Here is a 27,709-nt window from a genome sequence, read left to right as displayed (position 1 = left end):
GCACTTGCTTGCTGGTCCGTTTACAGTGGCGTTGTGCTAGCTTACGTCACCCATTTCGTTTACTCCGATTGGTTTTCCGTCTTTCCAGTTGCGTGAAGGGGCATTTTGAGTGACAGCCGTTGATACCGCCCCTCAGGAATAGAGGAAATGTTCACTCCGTGTCCAGACCCATTCGCGTTTTGTGAATTGGGTCTGGCAACGCCAGGCTAGAAGAACGCCCCACGTCATCCCTTTTTTCGTCATATTTTTTCCCATTGTCCAATCGGATGATACGAGAGGAGATGGGCCTTCTGTGGTGGTCACAACAACAAGTTTACAGTTGGTAAACGATGGAGGAAAAAATGGTGGTAGCAGTTGCTGGATACCCAGAGCTGTACAGCTGACGATCGACAGCAGGTTGTCAAACTGCCCCGAGTCATCCTGAAATATGTCTGAAGCTGGTGACACAGCATATGAGGCGAAGCTCCTGAACCAACTGGTGGAACTCCCTGTGATCCACCCTCCAGTTTTTTTTTGAGAAACTGGTGGTAGCGGTTGCTGGATACCCAGAGCTGTACAGCCAACGATAGACAGCAGGTAGTCAAACTACCCCAAAGTCATCCTGAGATATGTCTGAAGCTGGTGACACCGCATATGAGCCGAAGCTCCTGGACCAACTGGTGGTACTCCTCGTGATCCACCCTCTTTTTAAGGGTCTCATGTACCCACACAGATCTCTGTTTCCCTGTGCCCAGCAAACTATTTGCTGACAGCCTCTCACCCTCAACCAGAGCTACAGCAAGTACCGTCTGCCTCAACGTTTTAGTAACTAGATACTAATTACTGTCAAATAACTAAAATTAATAAACGGTTGATTGATTACACAGGAAGGTTAGAGTAAGAACATGAGTCTGTGGTTGCCTGACAACAATAAAAAGGAGCAGCAAGCTTTGTTTTTAACTAGTAACATTAATTAATTCAATTAATTGCATTGTGTGTCCGTATCTGACACTAAGGGCCACTGACCAACCGACATGTTTTAAGGCCCTAGGAGTGAGACCAGACTGAATTAAAAAGATTCCTAAAAGTGGTTGTACTACTTAAAACAAAAAAGGGAAAATATCCACTTTTATAGAGTTAATGGTGCAAATAACACCCTAATAAAAGTAAAACTTAACACATTTAGAATGTGACGAATTAACAGGTTCTTGAGCTGATCAGACCGTGCAGAGACACATCTCAAAAGACAAAAAAGGTGTGGAACCACAGTTATAAATTGTGAAGCTTATTAACAGAGGCAACTGTGTCAGCCGCTGGGTCTATGATATTTAGTGTGTCTTTTATCTTCCAGATGCCAAATGTTATGCCAGATCAAGCTGATACCTATAAATGCTTTGCCACAAATGAATATGGACAAGCCATGGTCACAGTTGTTCTGAATGTCATCGAAGGTAAAGCCTGTCTGTTTAATCTGATATAGCATGCAGACTCAAGTGTTCGCCCAAATCTACTTCAAACTGAGTGCACTTCTATCTAAAATTGACATTTCACTTCTTGATATGATTGAGTGTATGACACTCATTCTGGCACTTATCACCCTGCAGTCCCTCTTGTATGTTGTTTAATTATATGACTGTATTAGTAATGTGAGCACAATTTTTTCTGTTTTCAGTTGGCTTCAAAAAGGACAAAGCTCAGCAACAAGTAGCTGAAGCCGTCAATGGGGATTTTAAGAAGGTACTGAAAAGGAGAAGGTAGGTTGCGTGTTGTTGTTGCGTGTTGACGATCCTCTGTGTTTCAAAGATTTCAGTGGTTCTTTAACTAAATGCAGCCTATTTTATTTTCCAGTAAGGTCCGTCCGAAATCTGAGCAGCCTGAGAGAAAGGATGGAGAGATTGATCCAAAGTTTTGGGAGCTTTTACTTAGTGCTGACAAGAAAGAATATGAGAGAATCTGTGCAGAGTATGGAGTGACTGACTTTCGCTGGATGCTGAAGAAACTTAATGAAATGAAGAAAGAAAGGGAGGAAGAACAAGCTGAGGTTTTTTATCTCTGATATTTGCATTTTGATTGGTGTACCTTTTTTTCTGATTATGACATTTGAAGCTTAGATACATTCAAACAAATGTTTAATCAAGTAACAGATGGCAATGCTGTCATCACTAATGAGAAACAATGCTCATTTGCTTTCAGCTTGATACTTCAACTTATTCTGTTTTTGTCCCAGTTTGTCAGAAACCTGTCCAATCTGAGATCTATTCAGGTCAATGCAGATAACACTGCATCCTTTGAGTTTGACATGGACCTTATTGACCCAAGCAGCTCCATATTCCTGTACAAGGTCAGTGTCAAAACAAAATTATAACTCAACAAGCTCAACAACTCCAAGCACTCGTACTACAGAACACATACTGAGGTTAAATCAACAGCACCCTGACTATTAATTATCGAATTATTAATTTAATTGCAATTTAGCCAGTACTTGAATAGATGCATCCAAATATCTCAGCCCAGTCGCCAGAAGAAAATGTTGGCATTGTGCGTTTCTGCAAACCACAGATACATCACATTTGTATGTTTTATAGGCAGTGCATCAACATTTCTTAAGTGATGTAGTATATGAGCTCAGGAGGAGGAGATGGTGGATGGTGTGTCACCATGGCAAGATGGCTGCCAAGGTGCAGATCAGCGTTCGAGACCAAGAAACGTCAATACCGGTTGATAACGGGTGTTTTTCTTAATCATTACCAAGTAGCTTTGATGCCCAAACCTAATCACACCTTTACCACAGCATTGTTAAAAAAACGCAGTTTCAATGCATCAGACACAAAATAATGTACAAATGTCATGTATCTGAGCCTGGTCTCACTTCGAAGTTGCCGAAACCTGGTGCTTGGGCAGTAACCTGCAGCGTCAGAGACCAATGAAAAAAGGCATTCTTTAACATCAGCATTATACGCATGATTATACGCATGATACGCTGCCGGTTGCCAATATAGTTTAACGGCGCCCAGCAGCGTCAGGGGGAAATGCAGTTTCCCAAGGACAAAAGTTATGGTGGCAAAAGTCCAACTGGGGCAGGCAGGAGGGGTGGTGAGTGGGTCCAACAAACACTGACCTTCACCCGTGAGAGCAGTGTTCGCGTCCCGTAAGATTCTAAAGCCAAACCCTCTTCTTTTTCTCTAAACCCAACCACGTGCTTTTGTTGTTGAAGGATAGAAAACGTAAACTTGTGGTTTATTTTGTAAGAGACTGTATGTAAACGTTAAATTTCCAATGAAAACAGAAGTATATTTTAAAGAGAAAACAATGCATGTAACAGGCAGAACTTGACACGGCGTCCCAGAACGTCAACAACCAAAGCACCCAACACCTTACACATTGTATGTGGACGTGGAAAAAATCCACGAACAAGCGAGTCAATATTTGACAAGGTCAAAGTGAGAATGTGTTGCGTATCCATGTTTTGCAGAAATGTACAATACAAACAAATTTTCAGGCAACTGTGTTGGATTTCTAGCACTGGAGTAGGGGCAGACTGCACAGACAGATGAACCAACATCACTGAGCCCATAAACTCATCAACTCACTCATCTACTCATTTTGCGAAGAGATTTACAACACAACCATTAGTATACAGTATCTACTCAAGCTTATGGCTTTGACTTTCAAAATGTTTTGATGGAGTCTTGCTATACTTAAAGGAGTGACATTTCTTCAGCTATTATCTTGAACACTGTTTTGTAAGCAAAATTTGAAGCAGTCTGAAAGGTAATTCCGATGTATATTTCCCCCGACAGGATGGTGTAATGGTTCCATATACAAAGGATTTGGGAGATAAGATGAAGCACAACCTCAAACAAGTGGGGAAAAAATACATTTTCAGTTTGAAGGACCTTATGCCAGACGATGCTGGACTGTACCAGGTGGATGTAGAGGATGTGAATATGTTTTCCACTGATTTTAAAAGTAAGTTTTACACTTGCACACGTGACAAATTAGCCTCGCTAATTAAAGCAAAGCAAAACAAAGTGTTTGACGCATAAAACAAAGTGGCCCTAATTAAAATAAATAACATAAACTGTGATTGTAATAATTCATGCAGGTGTAACAAACTATTTTAATCTGAAATGCATCGCTTGTTCTTTTTCAGTCCCCATGGTGGATTTCTTGGTGAAAATTCAGGAAGTGAAGGCAATAGAGAGGCAAGATGCTGTCTTTGAGTGTGTCCTGTCAAACCCATTCTCCAAGATTCTGTGGTTTGGCAAAAATTTGCCGCTGGAACAAGGCGATAAATATGATATCCAGGTTTCGGAGGACAAGCTCATTCACAGGCTGGTGGTCAAAGACTGCATGATAGTAGACAAAGGAATTTATTCTGCCTGCGCAGGAATAAAATCTTGCAATGCATGGCTTGTCGTTGAAGGTAAGATATTATACCCAAACAAAACACTGACTGACAATATTCAATAATGGTTAATAATAATGATTTGTAATGGAATGATAATGAAAAGTAACACGATGGCTAATTTATCTTATCAATGATTGCCTTCTATATCATAATATGGCATTGTTAGGTGTGCACTCACAGATTTTGTTTTCCTGATTCAGCTGATAAAGATGCACAACAGGGCAAAAAGTCAGCAAGGAAAACAACAACAGCAGGGGGATCTGGGATGGATCTGCAGAAGGTCGCCGAAGAGCAGCAAGTAAAATTAGAGAAGAAGAGAGAGGAGAGGAGAGAACAGATTAAAGCTGCCCCTCCACCTGAACCCCCTCCAGCCCCTGCACCCGCTCCTAAGCCTGAACCTAAGGCACCAAAAGATCCTGAGCCAAGTAAGAGTGCCGACCACAAGGTTTATGAAACACTGTGTGGAATTCACAAACAGGGTGACCATAGTGGAAACTCCTGAGTTTTATTTAGCGCTAATGAGATAATCAAAACTGAATATTTATCTTGGTGGTGATTTTGTTATTTCTGTTTCTTCTTGATTAATTGCATCCTCTGGCTCCAGTTAAAGCTCCACCTCCAGCACCCACTAAGCCGGAACCTGAGGCGCCAAAGGAGCCTGAGCCAAGTAAGAATGCCGACCACAAGGTTCATGAAACACTGTCGATATAACAAACCATGTTGGAAACTCCTACATTTTAGCTAAGGCTACTCATATATTTAAATCTGTCATTTTTTACATGGATATTTATCCATGTGGTTATTCTCTTATTTCTTTTTCATCTTTATTAACTGCAACATCGTGACTTATAATTTGTAGAAACAATTTTGTTGGATTTCATTATTTCCAAATAATTTCAGAAATTGAGCCGGTACCAGCAGCGGATCCACCCGTTGTAGAGCCAGTAAGCACTGGTAAGAAACCTGAATGGTTGTGACAACCTCTGCATGCATTCAAAGGTGGTTATGACAGCTATTATAACTATAATGGCTTCGGTCATACGTTTCGGTAGCACTTTCTACAAAGACCACATCTATAATGCAATATAAGGCCATTCATAGTGAATTATAATTCATTTATAATGCTCTATGACTACACTCGTAAACACTTATAATGAGTTATAACTGTCTTATGGATGTTCTTGACTAGTTATAAACTAGAGGTTGACACACCTCAACAATGAACTGTAGTAAGGACTCAGTGTGTTATAACAGTCCATGCAGTACTGTAAATTATCATTGTATGTGTGAAGTAAAGTGGAGTACATATTGATGTATCTATAATAATGCATGCTTCATCAAACATCTCATTGTTGGTGTTCAGTAAAGTGCGATACATTTTCATGTATTTAAAAGAATCTATGAGGCATCATAAGTGATTAATGTCTATCATACACTAGAATAATTTGAAAATAATTTTAAAAGACTAAAATCTGACACTCTCACATCTAAAGACAATGTGTCATGAGTCAGACTTTTTAGTCACAGAATAAGATTTTGTAGAGACTATTTGCAAGATTGTTAGCTTAAAAAAGTTAGACAGACATTGCAGTTTCTTTATCCTGATATACTTTGATAAAAAAAATGTGTTTATACCATCGCTAAGGTCAGTCTAATGTTTTGGCTTTATTTTTTGTTGTGTTGTCAGCTCATTATGTGACTGTCTGCCTCGTTAAGGTCAAGCTTTGCTTAATAGTATTACTTAACACAGATGGTGCAATCAATATTCTTAGGATTTCTACACAGACAGGTTGCCATGCTCCATCACAGATCACAGTCATGTAATGTTGTCTGCACTTTCTGATTACATGTCAATTTTGCGTTTTGATATTTTACACTGAAATTTACTCAAAACCACTTGAATATTGCAACAACATAATTCATAAATGCAGTTTTTTTCCACCTGTCGCAACTTACTTTGTAAAGTTTACATCACAGTTACTTATAAAGATGTATCAACAAAGGACAGGATTTCTGTTATAAGCGATGCAACAGTGCCTCTGCATTTTTCGCTCATTTTTATACAAATCCCATAAAATTTTTCGAGGCATGCTGTAGTTTTAAAGATTTTTTTCTTTTAAAGAATATAGTTATTGCATTTTTCACATTAAACACAGAACAGAGCAGCTCAGACATAAAGTGGCGAAAAGAATGCACAGTTGAAAATAAGAAAATTAGGGAAAAATGACAAAAGAAGAAGCAGCCCTTTGACACAGACGGGAGTGCCCGCAATCCCATTTACATATCTATTTTTAAATGCCGGTAGAATTGCAACCAAATACGATAGAGCAATAATTATATTTGCATATAAAACCAGAGGAGTTACACTAACATATCACACATTCATCATGTCCGAGAGCGCTGTTTCCTTGCACTAATGGGTTTGTAGGAATCCAGTAGAAAGCGCACACAACAAAAACATTAAAATCCAGACCGTGGGTATTCACAGCACTTCCTACGATAGAATAAGTGTCATCATGTTGTGAACATGAGCTGGTTTTCTGTTTTTTCTGGTTTTATTGCACTTTTTAGCAATTTATTTCATTATTAAGATTTGGGACATAAAGGTTGTATTGATGTACAGCATATTGGACCACTCCAAAAATGGCACTACAGCATGTAAAAATGTGAAGATATGCTCTGGCGGACTTGTTTTATGGTAGGTCATAAAGGGTTTAACAGAAAAAAAAGAAGAAATAATAGTGGGCACTGCATCCATCCCCAACCTTCATCACCTACTACAACGATATAAAGGCAGCAACAAACAAACAGACTGACAAACAGGCTATATAGACAAACAACAAGGTTACAATGTCCGCCCTGAGACTGGGAGGTCATGGGTTCGATCCCTGGCTGGGTCATACCAAAGACTATAAAAATGGGACCCACTGCCTCCCTGCTTGGCACTCAGCATCAGGGGTTGGAACTGGGGGGTTATATCACCACATGATTCCCAAGCGCGGCACCACTGCTGCTCACTGCTCCCTCAGGGGATGGGTCAAATGCGGAGAACAAATTTCACACACTCAGGTGTGTGACAATCAATGGAACTTTAACTTTTAACTTTAACTTTTACAAGAGGACTAATTTACAGGAAGTGCAGAGAGGCTGGCTAAGCTGATTTAGGTCCAACGTACTGTAAGTAAGGGTCCCAAACTTTATGAAAAGCCTCTATTGAGGAGTGAAGAATATAAGAGATATATTCAAGGGAGTGCCCTGCACTACAAGACTGTGCCACGACTTTTTAGTTGGAGCAGCATCCTTGGTCCAAAAGAGCAGAATATTTTGCCTGGCAGCAAAAGTCAAAAGATTGGAAAGTCTCTTGTGTTTGATATTTATGACCATCTGGGAGTCCACGTAGGAGGCGCATAGGGTCCAACTCTATTTGAACACCAAATATAACAGACAGCTCATCCACAATACCAGACCAATAGCTTTGTAGCTTTACACATAGCCGAAAACAGTGAATGTAGCTTCCAGACTCAGAGTTACACTTAGAGCAGAGAGAAGAAATATTAGCATCCATTTTTTTTTTGAGAGCAGGTGTTATATATGTGCGGTGTACAATTCTGAACTGAGTTGCTTTGGTTTGACTGCAGATAGATATTTCATTTTAAAGATTTTTATGACTGTTTCCCACCATTTAAGAAGACCCTGATTCATGTCATTGCCGTATGGAAATCATCTTGCAGACATTTGAAACATGCCTTTGTTCGCTGATCCTTCTCAGTATTTATGTCTGGTCTTATGTTAATGCTATTATCTCTTTAGTGTCTTTGTATGTGCAGACTGGCTGGACAAGTTACAGACATGATCTTTACATGGATTACTTTGCTAAAGTAAGGTCTCTAAAGTAAGCTGATTTTCAAACTCACCTCGAGACATATTAAGTCGTTTGAAAATGCTCTTTAATACTTTTTTTGTACAGAATGCTTTTTTCAAACAAAAAAAAAAAAGTTCAAACTACTGAAAATGCATTAGCACATCTACCCCTTCTTCTTCACTGAGCATTTGAGAATATATGAATATGATAATTTGAAGGTGCCTCGAACCGTATCCCACCCTCTACCACTTCTGTTTTTAAAAGGGGAACTAGCCAAAACAGCCTCACAAACCACACACATCATTTTGAAAGAAAGAGGGGAGCCGTTTCTACTTCCTTTTGTTTTATCTCTGTATGATGAAAACTGAAAATATCATTGGACTGAAAAGCAGCATGATTCTGGAAGCAATTACGGTAAAGGTAAAGCCTGTGGCGTTAGCTGCTGACAGCTACAACTCCCAGGAGAGCATTAAGAACTATTCATTACAAGAAAACTTTGAAATGCAAATTTACAATGGAGAAAATCTAGACTCCACCCACTCCACCACTCTGTGGCCATCTGTGAGTGGGAAGTTGGAAAAGCTAGAACACCGTGGTATGTTTGAGTAATCTGAACTATACCTGATTTGTAGAGAACACTTAGAAGTATCTGACCCTTTATCAGAACAAGTTTCACATGTCCTCAAATTCGTGAGCAAATCTAAAATGTTTTCATACTGTCTGTGATCGCACCAACAGCACCAGCTCCAGCTGAAGACTCAGGAAGTGGTAAGAGAGACAACAGTGGAGCATAAATTGAGGGAGTAATTTACTAAATCAAGTTTAAATGACTTACTGCTGTCATTGCTGCTAGGCCCCTCAGCTGAGGAAGCCGCTGGCGATGAAAAGATCGATCCACCACTTGTAGATGCAGGAGGTGGTATGCCAGATAACGAATACTGAAAGTACAATCGTAACACGGATATTAAAAGACTAATAAAATAACTTTTTATTTGCACTGGTGACAGAACAGAATCTAAAAACTTAACAAAATATCTAATCAAACTACTGTATTCTCTGTAACATTGTCGCTCTGTAGATTAAAGGATAACTTCGGTATTTTTCAACCTGGGCCCTATTTCCCCATGTGTATGTGTGCGTATGATTCATGGGTACCACTCGTTCTAAAATTGGTTCAGTAGTGAGGCGCGAAACGAGCTAAAACGGTAACGGGGGCAAATGCGTCCCGTATAAAAGTGCTTTTTTTCGCCACTGACCGGTTTAGATCGCCAGTGCTATCTCTGTAAATAGCATATTGTAGCGGCCCTGGGGCAGTGGTGAGTGTGGTATGAGTGGAGTCAGCTGTCAGTCAGTGTTGGAGCAGAGAGGGGGAGGGCTGCCCCGCTGGGTACTGTAAGTGAGTATGTGTGTATGAAGTGTGTGTGTTACGCTAGAAGAGTCAGAGGACGGAGCCTTTTATGTGCTACCCCCTGGAGTGTTACCGGAGTTTTTGGAGCGCTCAAATAAACGGGCCTTTTTCCCGAACGCAAGAACAAGATGTTGCGCAACACCCCGTACAGCTTTCATAGGCTGCCTTTGTCGGACGGCGAGATGCTGAAGTTGTGGCTAGTTATGCTACAAATGGATGCTAACACTCCTGTCCAGACACTGCGCCTTGCAGACCACCGGGTCTGCAGTGCTCACTTCTCCCAAGATGACTACTGCCATCCGAAGATGAGAAGACATCCAATCCCAAAACACCTCTTCCTCAAGAAAATGGCTGTCCCACGAGTAGAGAGAGCTACAGACACAGTGGAGCAAAGCTCGTGACATCACACAGCCCGGAGGTAAGGGAAAGGCTAAGTTAGCATGCTATTTACAGAGATAGCACTGGCGATCTGAACCGGTCAGTGGCGAAAAAACACACTTCATACACACATACTCACTTACAGTACCCAGCGGGGCAGCCCTCCCCTTCTCTGCTCCAACACTGACTGACGGCTGCATCCGCCTCCCTCAATACTGAACCAATTTTAGAACGAGTTGAACCCATGAATCATACGCACACATACACATGGGGAAATAGGGCCCAGGTTGAAAAATACCGAAGTTGTCCTTTAACTGTTGGTGCTGTGAAATAATGACAAGCATTTTAATATAATACTGATCCAAAGAATCACACCGCTCAAACGTGTTCACTCTTCTGAGTTCACTGGGTTTCTGTTAACAAAGCTTTATGTCTGCTGCTTTTCATTGTACTTGGTTTTTTTTGTGTTCATCATAAACTTTCTAACCGGATCACACTTATCTAATATTTCAATTATGGACTGTATCGGTAAGTGGAATGTGCACTACATCCATAGTAATCATTAATATTGATGAACCATTTATCCTTCCTATCTCAAATATCACATTAATGAGCACAGATTTGAAGCATATGTGTGGGTAATTGGTTTATTGTTGTGTACTTTTATTCAGTGTACATGTAGTCCTAACCTAAAGCTGCTGCACATGCAAATTCAAAATGGAGAGTAACTTTGTTTTATGTCGCCCAGAGCCGGAAATCACCTGTGGACTCTCTGATATCTATGCTCTTCGTGAGAGCCCGGCTGAATTAATTGTGAAGATGAGCATGGACTCTGACGGCACCTGGTTCAAAGACGGAGAGCAGGTGAAACCTAAGAACTAACATACTTCAACTAATCTTCAAATGTGCTTTTTGGTGCTTTGAGCCAACACAAGCCAAGTGTCATCTAGTGCCATTATACTGGGAGAAGGCAGGCCCTTCGTAACCAAGCCCCTTCCTACCTGTCTGAACTCCTTCATATCTACACGCTCTCCCATACTCTTAGATCCTCTTCTGCAATCCATCTCACATCACCATCTGCCTGCTTGACTACCATGGGTTCTAGAGCCTTCGGCCGTTCTCCCCCCCGCCCCCATTCACAATATTGACTCCCTTTCCACTTTCAAATCCTGTCTGAAAACACATCTTTTCAAGCTGGCATGTTCAGTCTGACTTAATGGTGCGACACTTATTGAGTCTTGCACTGATGATGATTTTATACCCAATATTTACTGCTATGATTTCTGTCTAGTCATTTTATTAACTTTTATTGTATATTATGGAATTGTTTCATTTAATGATCTCTGGATACCCTGCTGCTTGTTTTTTTAACTGTGTCTTGTAAGGTGTCCTTGAGTGCTCTAAAAGGCGCATATAAATAAAATGCATTATTGTTATCACTTTACGTATTTGACATGTAGAGTAAATCGTGGCTGTAAGTACAAAGTAATAATTGTGTCTTTGGATGTGAGTTTTCTCTACTTGCAAATTCATCAATGTAACACAACAAAGTATAACATTCTCTCTTTCATATTTGATTTTCTAGTTAAAGTCAGGTGCTGGGATCACCATCATCAAAGATGGAACATCTCACAAGCTGACAATTCAAAGCTGCAGCGACGACGACTCTGGAGTTTATCGCTTTGTATCAGGGGATCTCAGCACACAGGGAAAGGTCACCGTTGGAGGTATAATTTCCCCCTCTCTGTTGTAGAACATGTATTAAATGTCACAACAGGTGCTGTCTATTAAACTCAATTACACTCTGTTTCACAGGCGTACCTGAGTTTGACCCAGACGACCTTCACAAGTTCTCCAAGCCTGTGATCATAAGAGTGGGCCAGAACGCTGCTTTCAAGATGCCCTTTCCTCCTCAGGAGTCTTTGGTGGTCAGCTGGTTCAAAGACGGCACTGAGATCAAAGACGGAGGTGGAGTTAAGATCGTGAGGGAGCCCAATCACAGCCGGCTGCTGCTCAGAGACTGCCTGCGGACAGACGCAGGGGAAATAAAGATCCAACTCAAAAATCCATTTGGAGTTGCAGAGGCCACATCGAGGCTTATCGTGCTTGGTATGAAACAAAAAGTTATCTGACGAGAAAAGTGATAAATACAACGTTCAAAAATAAACACAACTCTGACCTTGGCTAGGTAAAACATTAAAACACTACATCTGACATTAAACACTGTTTTCGACACAGATCGCCCAGGTCCCCCTGAGGGTCCAGTGGAGGCCGTTGAAACCACCTCATCTTTGATTGAGATTAAATGGAACCCACCCAAAGACGACGGGGGCTCCCCTGTCACCAACTACATCATAGAACAGCAGCAGGCGAGACAGAATCTGTGGACGAAACTTGGGGATGTCTCGGCTGACAAGACCTCCTTCAGAGACAGGAATGTGACTCATGGAAAGAAATACAACTACCGCATCTATGCAGAAAACCCTGAGGGCCTCAGCGACGCCCTGGAGACAGCTGATAGCATTATGGCTGGCATAATGAGTGAGCATTAAAAAAATAAAAAATAAAAAAAGAAGAAGTCTCATTTAGCATTCCTCAGCAAATCCCATGCTAATCTCCCTCAGATTGTAATAAATGAAAATGCCTCTGGATAGTTTTGCTTCAAATCATTTGTCACCGGCACTGTTTAGTCACTGTGGAAAGCTCACCTTTTATCATTGCTGTAATAGTCACTCTATCTCCGAGAGGAATAGTTTGTAATAACCTGCAGTTTTAACATGTACACGTCCTTAATGTATTCCACGTCTTTAATTACCTCTCAATTATTAATAATGGCCTTACTTGATTAATTAGACCACTTGTCATTCCTCAGTACTCGCCGGTCCACCTGGTGCCCCCCAAGTGGTGAGTGCCTCTAAGAGCTGCATCAACTTGACCTGGACACCCCCAGAGGACGACAGAGGAGTACCGATCATTGGTTATCAATTAGAGAAACAAAAGAAGGACACAAACGAGTGGATTGCCCTGAATGCAGTCAGTGACCCTATTAAAGGTTAGTCAGAAACACATACTCTTGTTTTAATTGAAAAAATAATGTGCTTCTTTTTCATTTGCACTGCTTTTAATCTTATTTTCAGACCTGAGCTATGCAGTTAAAGATGTCACTGAAGGGGCAGAATATGAGTTCAGGGTTTCAGCAATCAATGAGTCAGGCGCAGGAGACCCAAGCCCTCCCTCTGCAATGGTGTGTGCAAAGAATCCCAACAGTAAGTAGCAAACTTTCCCCGTTGTGGGTATTTAATTATTAAACTTTGTTATCCAGAGCGATGTTTCTCCCTGTCTGCATTTCATGTTTTATGTGTTTTCTTCCAGTGAGACCTCGTTTTAAAGACCCAGAGGACTTCATTGTTGTCAGAGCAGGAAATTCTGCACGTGTCAAAATTTGCTACGAGGTATGAATAAGCCTAAAATCTGGAGCCATTCCTCCATGGTGTGAATCCTAAACCTATCCTTTCAAGTCAGTGTATTTCGTATTTTATTCCCCCGTTCCAGCCATGTCATTTTCCTGAGTGATGAGTTTATGAAGAGTGTGACATGACTGCATATGACTCACACTTGATCTCATTTATCCGATGCTGACATCTCCAGGGTGAACCTCCACCTCAGATCACTTGGTTGAAGGATGATGAGCCGATATCCTCGTGGATTACTATCATCAGTACCGAGGGAATGTCTCAGCTTGTTATCCCCTCATCAAAGCGCTCTGATTCAGCTATTTACACTATCAAAGCCCAAAACTCTGTGGGTGAGGCGTCATTTGATGTCGAGGTTAGAGTCACAGGTAAGGACGAATAATGATACACTGTGATTGGCGCAGGAAAGTTGCGGAGACAGTGGTATTATTTCTGTGCTGAAACTACTGGGGGCAATTGTTTTATGCTGATCTGAACTGCATGTTAGTTTCACAATCCTCAGCTCTTTAAATGAGGAATTAATTTGTTGGAAATGAGAAATTAACTGAATTGCTCGCATTATGTACCTCAGGTCAGAGGAGAACACTATTTGAATCAACACTAGACAACATTAATTGGGAAATATCTAGCCAATTAAATGCCAATGGCACACCGATGTATTGGCAACCCGATATGAAACCTTAATTAACAGTGAACAACTTCTAAATGGAGTAAGAAACATAATTCCTACTGTGTAACATGCAGTTGGATGTGATTAATTTATAACAGCTGTCAAATGCAAATGCAATCCCGACAAAAACCCACAGAGGAGTAAAACGTCTCTCGAGTAAAGTAAGATAAGGTTTCAAAGCTGCCACATTACAAAGAAATTAATGAGACTTGCTCCAAAAGAAACCAAGACATATATTTAGCAATAGATATATTTCCTGTCTTGGTAACTTACTCTTCATCTTATCGGATTTGTTACTAGATGAACCCAAGATTCCGGGGCCAGTGGAGCTTGAGCAAACAGTCCAAGGAAAAGTGGAGGTGTCATGGGCTCCTTCACCAGACCAGGAGCTTGACGACCGCCTGTACTACGTGGTGTCTCAATATGACACCAACAGCAGAATGTGGAGGACTGTGGCAGACCGCCTATTTGCTAACACATTCACAGCCAATAACATCCTTCCTGGGGCAGAGTACCATTTCCGGGTCTATGCCAAGAATGATGTGGGCCTCTCAGATCCATCTCCTTCACCTACATGGGGTGCCAACTGCAACAGAGGTCAGTTACTATAGTTGTGCCAGTTCACTTATATTGGATTATGCCGTTAGAGTAAACCAAAACAAACACAGCACATGCTTCGACAATTTCACATGAAATATCTTGCATACAAATGTGTACTCTACACTACAGAATCATCATGTCCAAATACATTATACTGTTGATAAGACCTCATCTGTTTTAAATAGCATGAGAATGATTATATGATAGCTGATATAAATGACAATTGAATATTATAGCTTCTGTGTTTGAAAAATAGGCCTTTTAATTCTCGGACACAGACATACACATTCCCATGACATACATGACTGGGTATTGGTACTCATTACCATACGTTACTGGTATTGGTACTGGTGATTTTATAAATGATACCCAGCCCTAATAATATACCTACATAAAACACACCAGACCTCTGAACAATCACACCATCACAACAACTCTCTCCTTTCCCACCTGTTACAGTTTTTGTAATATGCTCCCAAAAAGCCCCAGTATAGTATTAACGTGCACTACTTCTTAAAGAAATTCAGTTGTGGTTACAGAGTGGTTGCAACAGTCCAAAAAGATGTGAATATGTTATGTACATGCCCTGAACACTCTTTTTAGCCACACTATGGCAGTAAGGCTATAGGGCTCTAGGAATAGCAATGTCAGTTCATCCATCCATCCTTTGGTGGGCACACCACTTTGGTCCAGACTGAAATATCATTGCGAAACATTGGATGGATTCTCCCTGCATTTTGTACGGATATTCATGGTCACTGGATTCACAGTGAATCCAATTACTTCTAAAGTCAAGGTTTTCAATTATCCAGTGAAATATCTCATGTACTGCATAGATTAATGCAAAATTTGGTACAGACATTAAAGGTCCCTGGACAATGTATCCTATGACTGATTTTAAGATCATACCCTGATTTTAAGGTCATACCCTGATTTTTAAGATTATACCCTGATTTTAAGGTCATACCTTGATTTTTAAGATCATACCCTGATTTTAAGGTCATACCCTGATTTTTAATCTAGCACCATCCATCAGGCCAAAATTTCTATTTGTTTAATAGTGATTATGACCAAATACTTAAAACTAATGACATTGCCTTCAGCCTCAGTCAGCTGTACTTAGCATTTAGAGCTAATTAGCAAATGTTAGCATTAGGGGTGGGGGGAAAATTGATAATTCAATTCAATTCTATTTATAAAGCCCAATATCATAAATCACAATTTGCCTCAGAGGGCATTACAGCATATGACATCCCTCTGATACAGCGTAGTATCGCAATATTTTTGTGTGGCAATATCGTATCGTCACATGGTGCCACTACAACTGGAGTGAGATGAACAGACTGAAAACTTTATCTTGTAAGATATAACCGATATTGTTAAGTGTTTTTGTCTTTGGGGGCATTATTTGCAATGAAAGTAACAGGTAACAGGTAATAAAAGGCAATATATTGCAATTTATTTTATCACAATACTTAGCATATCGCAATACCTTCAAAGTCACAATAATATTGTATTGTGACTGAAGTATTGTGATAATATCATATCATATGGAGCCTCTGGTGATCCCCAGCCCTAGTTAGCATGCCAAGATGGTAATCATGGTAAACATTATACCTACTAAACATAGGCTTGTTAGCATAGCGACCTTGAGTGTATTGCTATGTTGATATACTGTAAGCCTAAATATAACCTCCCAGAGTCGTGAGCATGACTGTAGGCTCAAAAGAATGATTATTTGAAATCTCGGATTAGTTCATTGCACAGGACCTATATTTTAAGACCTGGGTAACAATGTCTGAAATATGTCTGGTTTTGTGTCAATATGATACTCACCTGACCTTAATGATAATTTCAATCCTTCTCCTCTTTGACTTTCCTCCATAAAGTTCCAATAACTACAAAAGGACTTGTTTCAAGAGAGGTCTGCTTTGAGAGGCCTCCATCCATCCTGGTCCCTCTGAAAATCCACACACCACCCAAAGGCTACCAACTCTACATGACATGCGCTGTACGAGGATGCCCTGCGCCCAACATATCCTGGTACCTCAACGACGTCTGCATCAACTCAGACAGCGACTACTACATCACCAACTCATTTGGTGTGTGCTCCCTGTACATTCTTCGAGTGCAATCGAAAGACAGCGGTGAATACAAGGTTGTTGCAGTCAACCCTCTTGGAAAGGCAGAGTGTTCGACTAAACTTGCTGTTAAAGGTGAGGTTTAACTTTAGAGTTGGAGTCGTTTCTGAGCTACCTGCTTTGATTAATCCTTATGATTATGAGTGTTTCTCTCTGTTTTTTGTCCACAGAATAAAAGGGCATGGAGGCTTTTGGACGCGTTCCTCGTACTGAGATATTCTGGAAAATAAGAAAGTGGGATGTTTTGATTTACTGCAGACTGCATTGAAAGTGTGTGATATTGTTAAGTGCTGGTAAAAATGTCTAAAATGGTCTAAATACTAATTTATTTATTTGAAATGGGACTGTTTTACAATTGTTATGCTGTCATCAGAAATAATAGCTACTTAGCATGAGTGAAGTGAAAAGCCATAGTACAAAGACATCTGTCAAAATGTTCTCTTGTAGCAATTGCAATAAATTAACAAACTGACTGTGTGTGTGGCGTCCTTTTTGGTGTTGTTTTAAATAATGAATAATGAGAAACAAACTCAGTGGCTGTCATTAAAGAAAGATGTTTGCAGCAGCATATGGCTCCTATATCTGAACCCACGATATCATGCACATCACAGTACCACATTACATCCTTATGAACTGAGTGCACATTTTTATTGCATTTCCACACGTATATATATATATATATCTCCACCTGACTTCTCTATTAAATTGTCTATACAAGATCCTCAGCTGCAAACCTTAAATTAGACCTTTTTATATCTACAGTCAAATAACCATTGAAGGAAAAGCTTTCAGGGAGACAACTATGTTCAACTGCTTGTATACGTATTTGAAAGAAACACTCATACATACATTCTGACAAGGCAAACACAAATCAAGTCCATACTGGACGTAATGTGACATCTGTAAAACACAGGTTTGCTGCTGGATATAACCTTTTGAGTAAACATATACAGCAAAGATGCCTTTTTTATTTGTTAGAGTGCTTACCTTATTCCCTCTGTCAGGTCAGAGGTGATATTTGTGTTTATTCTCCACGCGTGTCATCAGGCTTTTCTTGCCGTTATGTCTCTTTTATGAGGTCGGGGTGACTATTCAAACTGTCTGGATAACTCAAGCTTGTTTGTCTTCTGATGATGTGAAGTCAAAAACCTGCTCAGTGCAGCAAGTCCATCACACCGCCACGCCATGAGCAACCATCTTTTTATAATGCTACCACAGGTCCGGTGTGACTCACCAAACACTACCAGCATGCTGTGAGAATCTCCGTTTATACTTATGGAGGCTAATTGGAATGGCTGATTTATCCGTATCAACCGGAGATTATTTTACCAAATAAAATGTCTCGTGTTAATGTTTATTGGCCAATAAAGTCCACAGTGCAGCGATCCTGTTACTACAGACCTTGTGAAGCTGCCAGTCTACAGCTTTGGGGTTGATGCTTTGACTCTTACATGGCTATTGTGGATCCATAAATCAAAACGCCTCGATGATAAATATGAAGTCCAGTAAAATCCATCACTAATTCATTTGGGTTCAAATCTGCCAGAATGTGAATCTTGATATTAGTATATAATGCACCTGTTGTTTTTATATTGTCAACAGTAATGGTGGAAAACTGTTGACTGGATACGTCCAATACCAGATTGAATGAACAGTCATAATGTATTTCCAGAGCGAACTGCAAAGTGATCGCTTTCATAGGGATCGGTAAGAGGAACCTCCACCCTTTACCACTGCTGTAACATGGGTTTTCAGTAACTACATTTCACCCATGTATGGGTTTCTGTGGGCTCCAATCTTTTATCACCAGACAAAAAGGGGTGTCACCTTTGAAATATTGGTCAGTGAGAAGAGTTTAGGCTGAAGACGGACAGCTGAATGTAGACGACGAAGAACTGAAAGTAAGTCCGATTTATTTTTTTATTAACAAATTTAGCAAATTTCCTGCATCAGTAATTTCCACTGAATGAATATACTGCCCAAAAGCAACATTTTATATGCCATGAAAGAAATGTGATGGCTTAAATCAGCAAGAGGTACAAGTCAGGGCAACTGTGTGATTATCAAATATGGACAACAGACAGGAATCATTTGTTGAGAGAGGCTAATACAACGGTACAGACTAGCTGCAGTCTATTCTTCAGCTGATGAGGTAGGTTTGAAATGATATTTTTCATACATCGTTTCATAAAGACAAGTAGAAGGATATGTATAGTTTATAGTTTATGTATATTTATAGAGGTCAGAAGCTGTCTAAGTTTTCAAATCTGTTGCTGCAGAAATGCACTAATCCTGACAACAACAAAAAGACCTGTTGACCGGTTTTGAATACTTTTTATCACAGGTGCAGATTTCGGGGGAACACAGGGGACATGTCCCCCTCAATATGTAGAACATATGAATTTGCTGAGGCTTAAGAGTTTAATTTATTGTGTAAATGTCTTATTTTGTCAAAATTAAAGCAAAAAAGGCATAAATTGGTGCGTAAAAACTGCAGGAAATTGAGTGTTTAATGCTTAAATTTGTCTGGCAGAGGACCCCCAACCCTCATTTTATATCTGACCCCCCAAATGTTGAATTAAAACCTATGTCCTTGCTTTTACTTTAACATTTAAAGACCTGCAGTCATTGTGCTATTGTATATACCTGTTTAAAATGTTAGTGGCTGGTATGTTAGCATAGCCTCTTTAACCTGGGCCGCAACAACAAACAATGCCATAATATACTGTAATGTATGTGCTGCCACAGACACAGGATCCACAAAAGTGAGCCCTGAAATTTTGCTCTTTTTTTTCCACATTTCAAGAATTAATGTAGTGACGTCTCAAGAATTTTCATACCCTGTAAAAGGAGGGGGAAAAAAAGAACGAACCTCTTGAGATCATCCTGTAACGTTGACGTTAAAGAGCTCAACTGGGTGCCATATTTCAGTCACGAATGTGACCTTCCCAACTGGCTTCCCATGACTAACAAAGGATTGAGCAGGAGACTGTGATCGCTTTGCACTACAGGATGTGTGACACATCAAAGCCTTACTATAACTTATTTTTTTGCTGGCTTGTAGATGTTCAAGGTCAGCTATTCTTTTTCACATTTTTTCATTATTCCTCTTATGGTCCTTAAAATTAAAGAGCCATTTAAAAAGCCTTATGGCCATTATCTTGATATTAGGTTCATTTAGTTCTAATTAAAAGGCTCCCAGCATTAAAGATACTAAAAGAATTACTCACCTAACTTTAAGATTTAAACTACCCTTCAATAACAGTTTCTTGGTCATTGTCACCCACTGGTGCTTGACCTGAAGGTCTACTGGGCAACAGTCAAAGTAGGTGGGAGTCTTCTTTTGTCTGCTCCCTATAAGATGAGTACCTGATATAAATAAATTCTGTACCTCATCTTAACTCTCTGTAGAGGCTTTGTTTTTCAAATGACTAAATCAAGTACACACTTGGTGCTTTTTCACCTTCAAACATAAAACAAATCCACATGACTGCTCAGGACAAGCGCAGTTTAAGTTTAAGGTTTACTTTCAGTCTTTTGCTAGTAGTTAACAACTAGGCACCTCGCTGTGAATAACATCATTTTTAATAGTTGGTGGTATGAAAGAGATTTACAGATATGTGCTTTGGCTTCACAGTTTGATCGCAGACATTCTGCCCCTGTCTATGTTTGGATCCTGAGCAGTTAAATTGCTGGCACAGCCACTTGACTCCACAGGCAGTTGGGCAGAGTCAGCCAGTAGGTGGGATTTCACATTCCCCATTTACTGTGTCCAAGCATGTCTCCAAGTGTCTGCACGAGTCACGCAGGAGTCATGGCATCCCCACTTTGACAGACTGATGTCATACGGTAGCATAGATGACACATGAGGAGAAGCTCCAAGGCAGGGACTCGTAACCTTTTCTGGCCCATGACCCCATTTTGGAGTCTCCCATTCTCATGACCCCAGCAGTTACAGAGTGGTCAAGTTGAGTCACTGACTGAGTGTACTTGTGACCATGACGGGAGCTCCAAATTATTTTAAAAAAACCTAGTCCCAATTAAACACCAGTCCCTATTACTAGCCTAGTGTGGCTGACTGTCTCAATTAGAGGCCTGGTCTGGTTGTCAAGCAGTTCATGTTTTTTAATAGAAGTTTTTCGGCTGTATAAAACCAGGTGTTGGCTTCCTCAAATAATGTGTCCAGTCCTTGATTACCCTGTAAGTTACTCATATTTTTTTAGTCTGCAAGGATCCTCAGATCAAAAGAATCCAAAGTGTTTTTCATGAAAATCTAATAATGTAAAGTAATCTTCAAGTGTCATAACTCTCTCTCTCTCTGATGCGCTGTCTGTCGGAGCTAGATCTAATAAATGATTCATATTTGGTATATTATCTGAAGCCTAATTTCTAAAAAAGTAATATTCATACTGGTTTAAATAAACAGTTTAATTGTATTTCCCAATCTTTGCTGGGCAGTAGTTTTGTGTGGAAGGAATTAAACACCTCTCCGATACAGACGCCTGTCCCAAATATAGGCCCATTGATTTCAGTGATTTAAGCAAATAATAACCCGGGCTATTATTTAAAGTTTTACGGTATACTATTTAGAGCTGCAATGATTTGTTGTTAAATAATTAGTCAGTTGATGAAACATTTATTGGCAAGTATTTTCATAATCGATTAATCATTTAAGTCATTTTTTAAGCAAAAAATGCATAAAATCCATCAGTTTCAGCTACTAAAATGAATAATTGCTGCTTCTTTCAGTCTCCTGTAACTGTAAAATTAATATCTGTGGGTTTTGGAATATTGTGATGCTATTTTCTATTTCAGCTATTTCTGAGAAAATAATCCTTAGTTGCAGCTCTATAGCATATATTTGAAACATATTTTCTTATTATTTTTTTATTAGCATACTGTTTTAATTATTATGCATTATAAATATTAATGCTTTTTCTATATTATCTCATTATCTTTGTCAAATTTTCAGCTTCTGCATTTTGTTTTTACTGTAAAGCACTATTACTTCTAGAAAAGTGCAACATAAACTAAGTGTATTGTCATAGGAATATCTATTATATCCCAGAAAGAACCACAAACAAGCCTAGTTAATTTTCCTTTACTGCCCTCTGTGTGTTTTGGTTTGATTTTAAAAAATGTCATAATCATTAGTCATAATCAGCGATGTAGCTGACCACATAGGACAACAGAATATCTGAAGGTTAGTTACAAAAAGTGAAGGACCTAACATTTGACAGTATTTAATTGACAATTTTACATTATACTTTCTGTACTCTAGAGTGTTGAACCCACAAATCTGGAAAACTGATAATTCAAAGAATGACTTGTCTTGAACAGAGTCTATCACACAGAGTTTGGCTGAGTCACAGAACAACTTTTTCCCATTACTATTCAATGTCAGCCTTGTGAAAACTGTAAACAATGAAAATGGATTTTTGATTCTGAATACCAAAAACGCATACTGACTTAGCTACATACAACTGTGAGCTTTTCTTTTTGTTACAGCCACAAAGCGATCAACACTTCGAGCTGACAAACAATCACCAACGCTACAATGAGTTCAAAAACAAACCACGACCCAAAAGCCTCAGGTAAGTTTAATTAAATGTGAGAAACTTTTTAGTATAAGTTTGTGTTGAGGGCAAGGACTACCATTTTGTATTATTAACTAAGAATTTACACAAATTTAGTACAAGCCTTAACAACAAACTTGTGGGTATCAAGTCAAGTAACACAGAGGTTATACTTTTTATCTAGCTAAACAGAAGAAGTTCTTCTTCCTCAAAATGTATATCCACTCATAAAAAGTACTTGTGAAAGTGGGTGTAAAGTAAAGGCAGAGGAGGAAGAGAGAACAAATAAAGTAATTATCTCCACCAGGCATATATGCAAGCCTGGAGGGGACCATGTGTTCGGTTGTGTGGGCGTTTGTCAACAGCTAATCTCAAATACTTCCGGGCCAATCAGCCTCATATTTTGCATGCATATGAATGACTGTGTGCTCAAGCACCTCTTGTGCTTGATGTGATTCACAATTGTTAGAAACCTGTCTTTTTGACTGTTTTATACTGTCACTGACCTCTGACTCCTCACTCCTCTTAGCTGGCCGATAGAGGCCACAAGTTTTCAGGAAAGTGGCTCAGCTTTAAACAGCAAGACTAACCGTCTATTGTAGGCCACATTTTGGCACAAAATTGGATAGGGCCATAAGATATAGCCCCAAAATAATATCAAAATATTTCAGGGTAATTTTGCGATAATGATAATTTTGGAGATATGACAAATTAGTAAAAAAAAAAAAAAAAAAAGTATAATCAATCAAGAGCATAGAATTGCTACAAAATAAGTGATAGTTTTGCAAGTCAACCTAATGGTTTGCCTTCAAATATTCAGTAAAAACTCAACAAAAACAATCTCTCATTTCTTTAGTTTGTAAACAACAACAGTAACTCAGAGTGAGATTCAGATTCTGTATACAATATTAATAGTTCAACAAAATAAAATCCACCACAAATTACACATTTAAACAGCTCCCAAATACAAAAAATGTCCCCTGGGATCTATATATATAAACCAACAGGTGAATTCCTTCTTTTAGTAAAATCCTAAATGATTGAGTTGTTTTTTTTCCACCTGGACCTTTATGCTCTGCCATTTCTCCTCGAATCATCACGCTGTAACCTGTGACAGGCTGTTATGATACCATAACTATCACACATTCACATATATGTGGTTTTTTGTCGAGCCGCGAGCCGCACGTAGGTTTATGACAACATCACTACACGACAGCTACTCCCGTGTGCGCACGGCGAGATAGGAGAGGGAGAGACACTGTGCTGCTGCCAGAGGAGCCCCTGAATGAGTTTCCTCTGAGCTGTAACTCGATAGAAGAGTCTGAGAAGTCCTAGTCTGTTCATAAAACATTCAGGATACTTGTTGTTTCCATGGGTAACAGTATGACGTCAATATGTCAACAAGTCAAAAATCGCGAGTATCACGATATGAATTTTTCATATCATCATTCGTATTTTTTTGATGGATATTGTGATTGCTACATGAGTCATGATTTGAGCGACAGTAGATGAGATGATTTTTCTGGAACGCCTCTGAAAGGCGCTATGGCACATTTGCAGGAATAACAAGAACTGTAGCAGCGATCAGCTCGGGCGGCCATGTGCCCACCTGGTGGAGATATACTGTACACTTGCATTTGAACTTAATTTGACGTCAGAAATGCCACTTCTTCAGTACTTGAAATGGAGAGTCTTTCATGGATTTATGAAGGACAAGAAGTGCACCAATTTCATTTTATACCTGCAAGAAACACTATCCCAGAGTGTCAGACCATTCAGAGTCACTCTAGAAGCCTAGTGTTGGAGGCTCAGAGTGGTTTATGAAAAGGATATCAGCTTTATACAGCCAGCAAAATTTTACTGAAGGTGTCCCGAAGTCTGCTGGTGTCCAAATCTAACAGTTTCCTCCAGGAGTGATTGGTATGCAGAGGCAAACGACTGACTGCTGTCCTACCAGACTTGGATTATGTGTGAATCAATGCTTGAGGAGCAAGAATCCTGCCTGCATTCAGATGATATACTGTAAGAGCGTAAACCAATCCCTGGAGAGATGACACATACAGTTTGATGAATATTCAATACGTGCCCTCTAACTGGAAAAGGGCTGCTGTGGAAAAGTGATGAAGAATGGGTAACCTAAAAGTAACTCACAATGGGTGCAGGGACATAATAAGTCAACTCTTAGCTTACTGTGTGTCACTGCAAATGACCTATTTCAGAGAGACAAGGACATGGTTTCACTCTGAAGTGCTGCATTCTCAAATTCTCAAACTAATTTAATCATGTTATGCTGTTGAATAGGGAAAAAAAATAATTTAATCAGTTGTTTTTTACCTGTATCTGTATGTTTTGTGAGCGTTATTCTTCTTACATGTGTTTCCATTTTATTTTATACAACTACAGCAGATAGATGGTAAGGTACAGGTAAGACATGGGGGAGTGCAGGTTTGCCAGCAGAAATTATATTTCAAATTCCATTACCTGTGTTTACTATGGTTTACCTATCTCAAAGACATAGTTAAGATCTTTTGAAATGGGATTGTATGAGGTTCATATCTACAGTTAGTGTATTACATACAGTAGATGTTGCTCGGCATGCCCCAGTTTGGAGAAACACGCAGGAGTAATGGTACGCAAGCTAATGCTCAAAAAACACTGGCTACGAGAGCAGCGTGACGGCAACTTCGCTGCGCCACTGTGGCTTGTGCACGTGCTGTGTTCACACTGACAGCGTTGTTGCTGCAGTGCTGCGCGCTGTTGTAACCACTACATTTCACAATTAAAAGTCGATACTCTCAGTCTATTTTTGCTGAAAACTGCACGCATCACACAAAATAAATAGGCAAGACTCCTCTGTTCTACATTAGTGGCTCCCAACTGGTGGATCCCAGTGACTCATGAATGTAAAGTTTGTAGTTTGTAAAAAACACACTTTATTTTGGAGGACAGTGAATATCCGGCAGCTCAACGACATAGCCAAACACAAGTTTGACACTGAATAGATTAAACTGTGTGGACCTTAAAGGGATAGTGCACCCAAAAATGAAAATTCAGCCATTATCTACTCACCCATATGCCGAGGGAGGCTCAGGTGATGTTTTAGAGTCCTCACATCACTTGCAGAGATCCCAGGGGAGAGTGGGTAGCAGCACAACTCAATTGGTTTCAATTATGTGTTTTTTTGGACGTTTTAATCTGGGGCGCCTTCAGCCTGCATTAGGTATAGTTGTGCTGCTACCCACTCTCCCCTGGGATCTCCGCAAGTGTTGTGAGAACTCTAAAGCTTCATCTGAGCCTCCCTCGGCATATGGGTGAGTAGATAATGGCTGAATTTTCATTTTTGGGTGCACTATCCCTTTAAGCCAATGACTAAGAAGAAATGTGGACCTTGTGACTGGACCAGCTGGGAACCACTGCTCTACATGTTCCGCAGCTCATCAGCAGCCGAGACACACCTGAGCAGTGCTGCTCACATGGGCTTTGTGGCTGCTCTAACCTGTTAACACGGTCCTGCTGCTCACGCAGGCAGTGTGTTCAGAGTGTAAGAAATATATAGCTGTGGACAGTGGGAGCAGCAAAACATATTTTTGCCACCTTAAAAAAAGTCCCACCAATATCAATAACAGTTAAAGTGGACACTATACTGAACGTTTTTTCACTACTTCACTTTTTTTAAAGATTATTTTTTGGCTTTTTGCCTTTATTAGATGGGACAGTCTGAGCATGATGGAGGACAGAGAGAGGACGACATGCAGCTAAGGGCCGCAGGCTGGAATCAAGCCTGCAGCCGCTGCGTTAAGGGCAGTGCCTTGTATATGGGACCCCTGCTCTACCCACTAAGCCACCTGGTGCCCCAGCAACCACTTTACTTTGACACAGACAGCCCATTCCAACAGAAAAGCCATTAACGGCATCTGCTCCCCATATATGCTCTCGACAAAGCCACCGCACTCCATTGACATAAACAGTCATTTTAGCTCACTGAACACAGGACCTGCTGGTGAACTGCTGCTTCAGTTATTTAGTTTGTTTGTGTTATTGTGTGACTTTGGTGAATCTGAACTAACCCTTTAAAATAACAGAGTAACACAGTAACACAAACTAAATAAATGATCGAGGCAGCGTTAGATCACCAGCTCCTGTGCTCAGTTTAAATTACTACTTTCCTCCACTGAGTCCAGCTTTAACTCTAGCTATAACAGCTTCAGATCCCTGTCACAAGGTAGAGCTGTGAATATATTCTAAACATGGCGTACATTTTTTTTCAGATGAGACTTTTTCCAGTTGGCTAAAATATGTTTTCTTGCTGATCCCTGCACAGTGATCAGTGCTTGGCTTCTGTGTGCCTCTCAACTGGGGGCATGCAGACTGACACCTACTGCATGTCATAGACTGAGTATGCATAAGAACCTCATACAACCACACCTCAAAAGATGCAAACTATCCCTTTAACTGCCTGTTATAGAAAATTAAACAAGTTGTGGGTATAACTGGTACAATATCAACATTAAAAAATATAGTGATAAAATAGGCTTTTAATGTCTAAATGTTGTATGAAGGACTTATATTAGAAACTTGATAAAGATAGTGAGACAAGGGCAGAATTATTTAATTGAAATGTAGGTGTCTCATTTCAAACTAAACCTGAATAAAATGCTGTATTAAGTTGCATTAAAATGGTCCTCTAGTGGCCTCCAACTTACCAGAGTCTGCAGCATCCCTTTGAAAACTGTAGCCAGTGGTTTCTTATCAACTAAATGTGAATGTGATTTAAGTTTTGGTATCTTTATAGTTAACCCCGGCTCACTTTAGAATCATATAATGAATCCTACTGTAAGATTACAACAGCTCCAGTTGGCTTAAGACCTGATTTCACTACAATAATAGTGGGACTCATCTGATTCTGCTCACGGTAATTAGCCGCTTGGCCTATCTGTATTATGCAGCAGTAAATTCACGCTACAGGTTCAAGCCCCAGGATGAATGAAGCAGCTCTGAGTCATTACGAGGTGCGATGCTGGCGCAGAAAAAGGCGTAACAGACGGCGGGTTGGAGTTTTTGATTTCAACAGCTGTTGGACGAACTTACTGTTGTGTGCTGAGTCATCCTACTTTTGAAATCCTAGAGAGGAATAAGACTGACTAAAAATGTGTCACCCAACTCTTTTGCTGTCTCCACCACCACAGGAGGGGACCTTTAATGGCTCCTTGG

General features: G+C 40.0%; 1 protein-coding gene across 1 annotated transcript in view; it reads left to right on the top strand.

Annotated features, from left to right (window-relative positions):
- LOC126385918 (immunoglobulin-like and fibronectin type III domain-containing protein 1) overlaps positions 1–17,370 on the top strand; it is a 30,377-nt gene extending 13,007 nt beyond the window's left edge. The window contains exons 6-25 of the mRNA XM_050037961.1: positions 1,331–1,430; positions 1,652–1,733; positions 1,828–2,020; positions 2,207–2,320; positions 3,780–3,948; positions 4,133–4,405; positions 4,591–4,815; positions 4,995–5,057; positions 5,291–5,344; positions 10,787–10,902; positions 11,624–11,765; positions 11,854–12,147; positions 12,277–12,579; positions 12,911–13,090; positions 13,176–13,304; positions 13,411–13,490; positions 13,687–13,879; positions 14,482–14,778; positions 16,671–16,997; positions 17,093–17,370. Of these exons, the coding sequence (XP_049893918.1) occupies positions 1,331–1,430; positions 1,652–1,733; positions 1,828–2,020; positions 2,207–2,320; positions 3,780–3,948; positions 4,133–4,405; positions 4,591–4,815; positions 4,995–5,057; positions 5,291–5,344; positions 10,787–10,902; positions 11,624–11,765; positions 11,854–12,147; positions 12,277–12,579; positions 12,911–13,090; positions 13,176–13,304; positions 13,411–13,490; positions 13,687–13,879; positions 14,482–14,778; positions 16,671–16,997; positions 17,093–17,097 (3,339 nt within the window). The 3' untranslated portion in view covers positions 17,098–17,370. The remainder of the gene's footprint in view (positions 1–1,330; positions 1,431–1,651; positions 1,734–1,827; positions 2,021–2,206; positions 2,321–3,779; positions 3,949–4,132; positions 4,406–4,590; positions 4,816–4,994; positions 5,058–5,290; positions 5,345–10,786; positions 10,903–11,623; positions 11,766–11,853; positions 12,148–12,276; positions 12,580–12,910; positions 13,091–13,175; positions 13,305–13,410; positions 13,491–13,686; positions 13,880–14,481; positions 14,779–16,670; positions 16,998–17,092) is intronic.
- Positions 17,371–27,709: the final 10,339 nt, after the last annotated feature.

Source organism: Epinephelus moara, chromosome 24 (genome assembly GCF_006386435.1).
Source record: "Epinephelus moara isolate mb chromosome 24, YSFRI_EMoa_1.0, whole genome shotgun sequence".
Classification (NCBI taxonomy): Eukaryota; Metazoa; Chordata; class Actinopteri; order Perciformes; family Serranidae; genus Epinephelus; species Epinephelus moara.
This window is presented reverse-complemented; position numbering and strand designations above follow the sequence as displayed.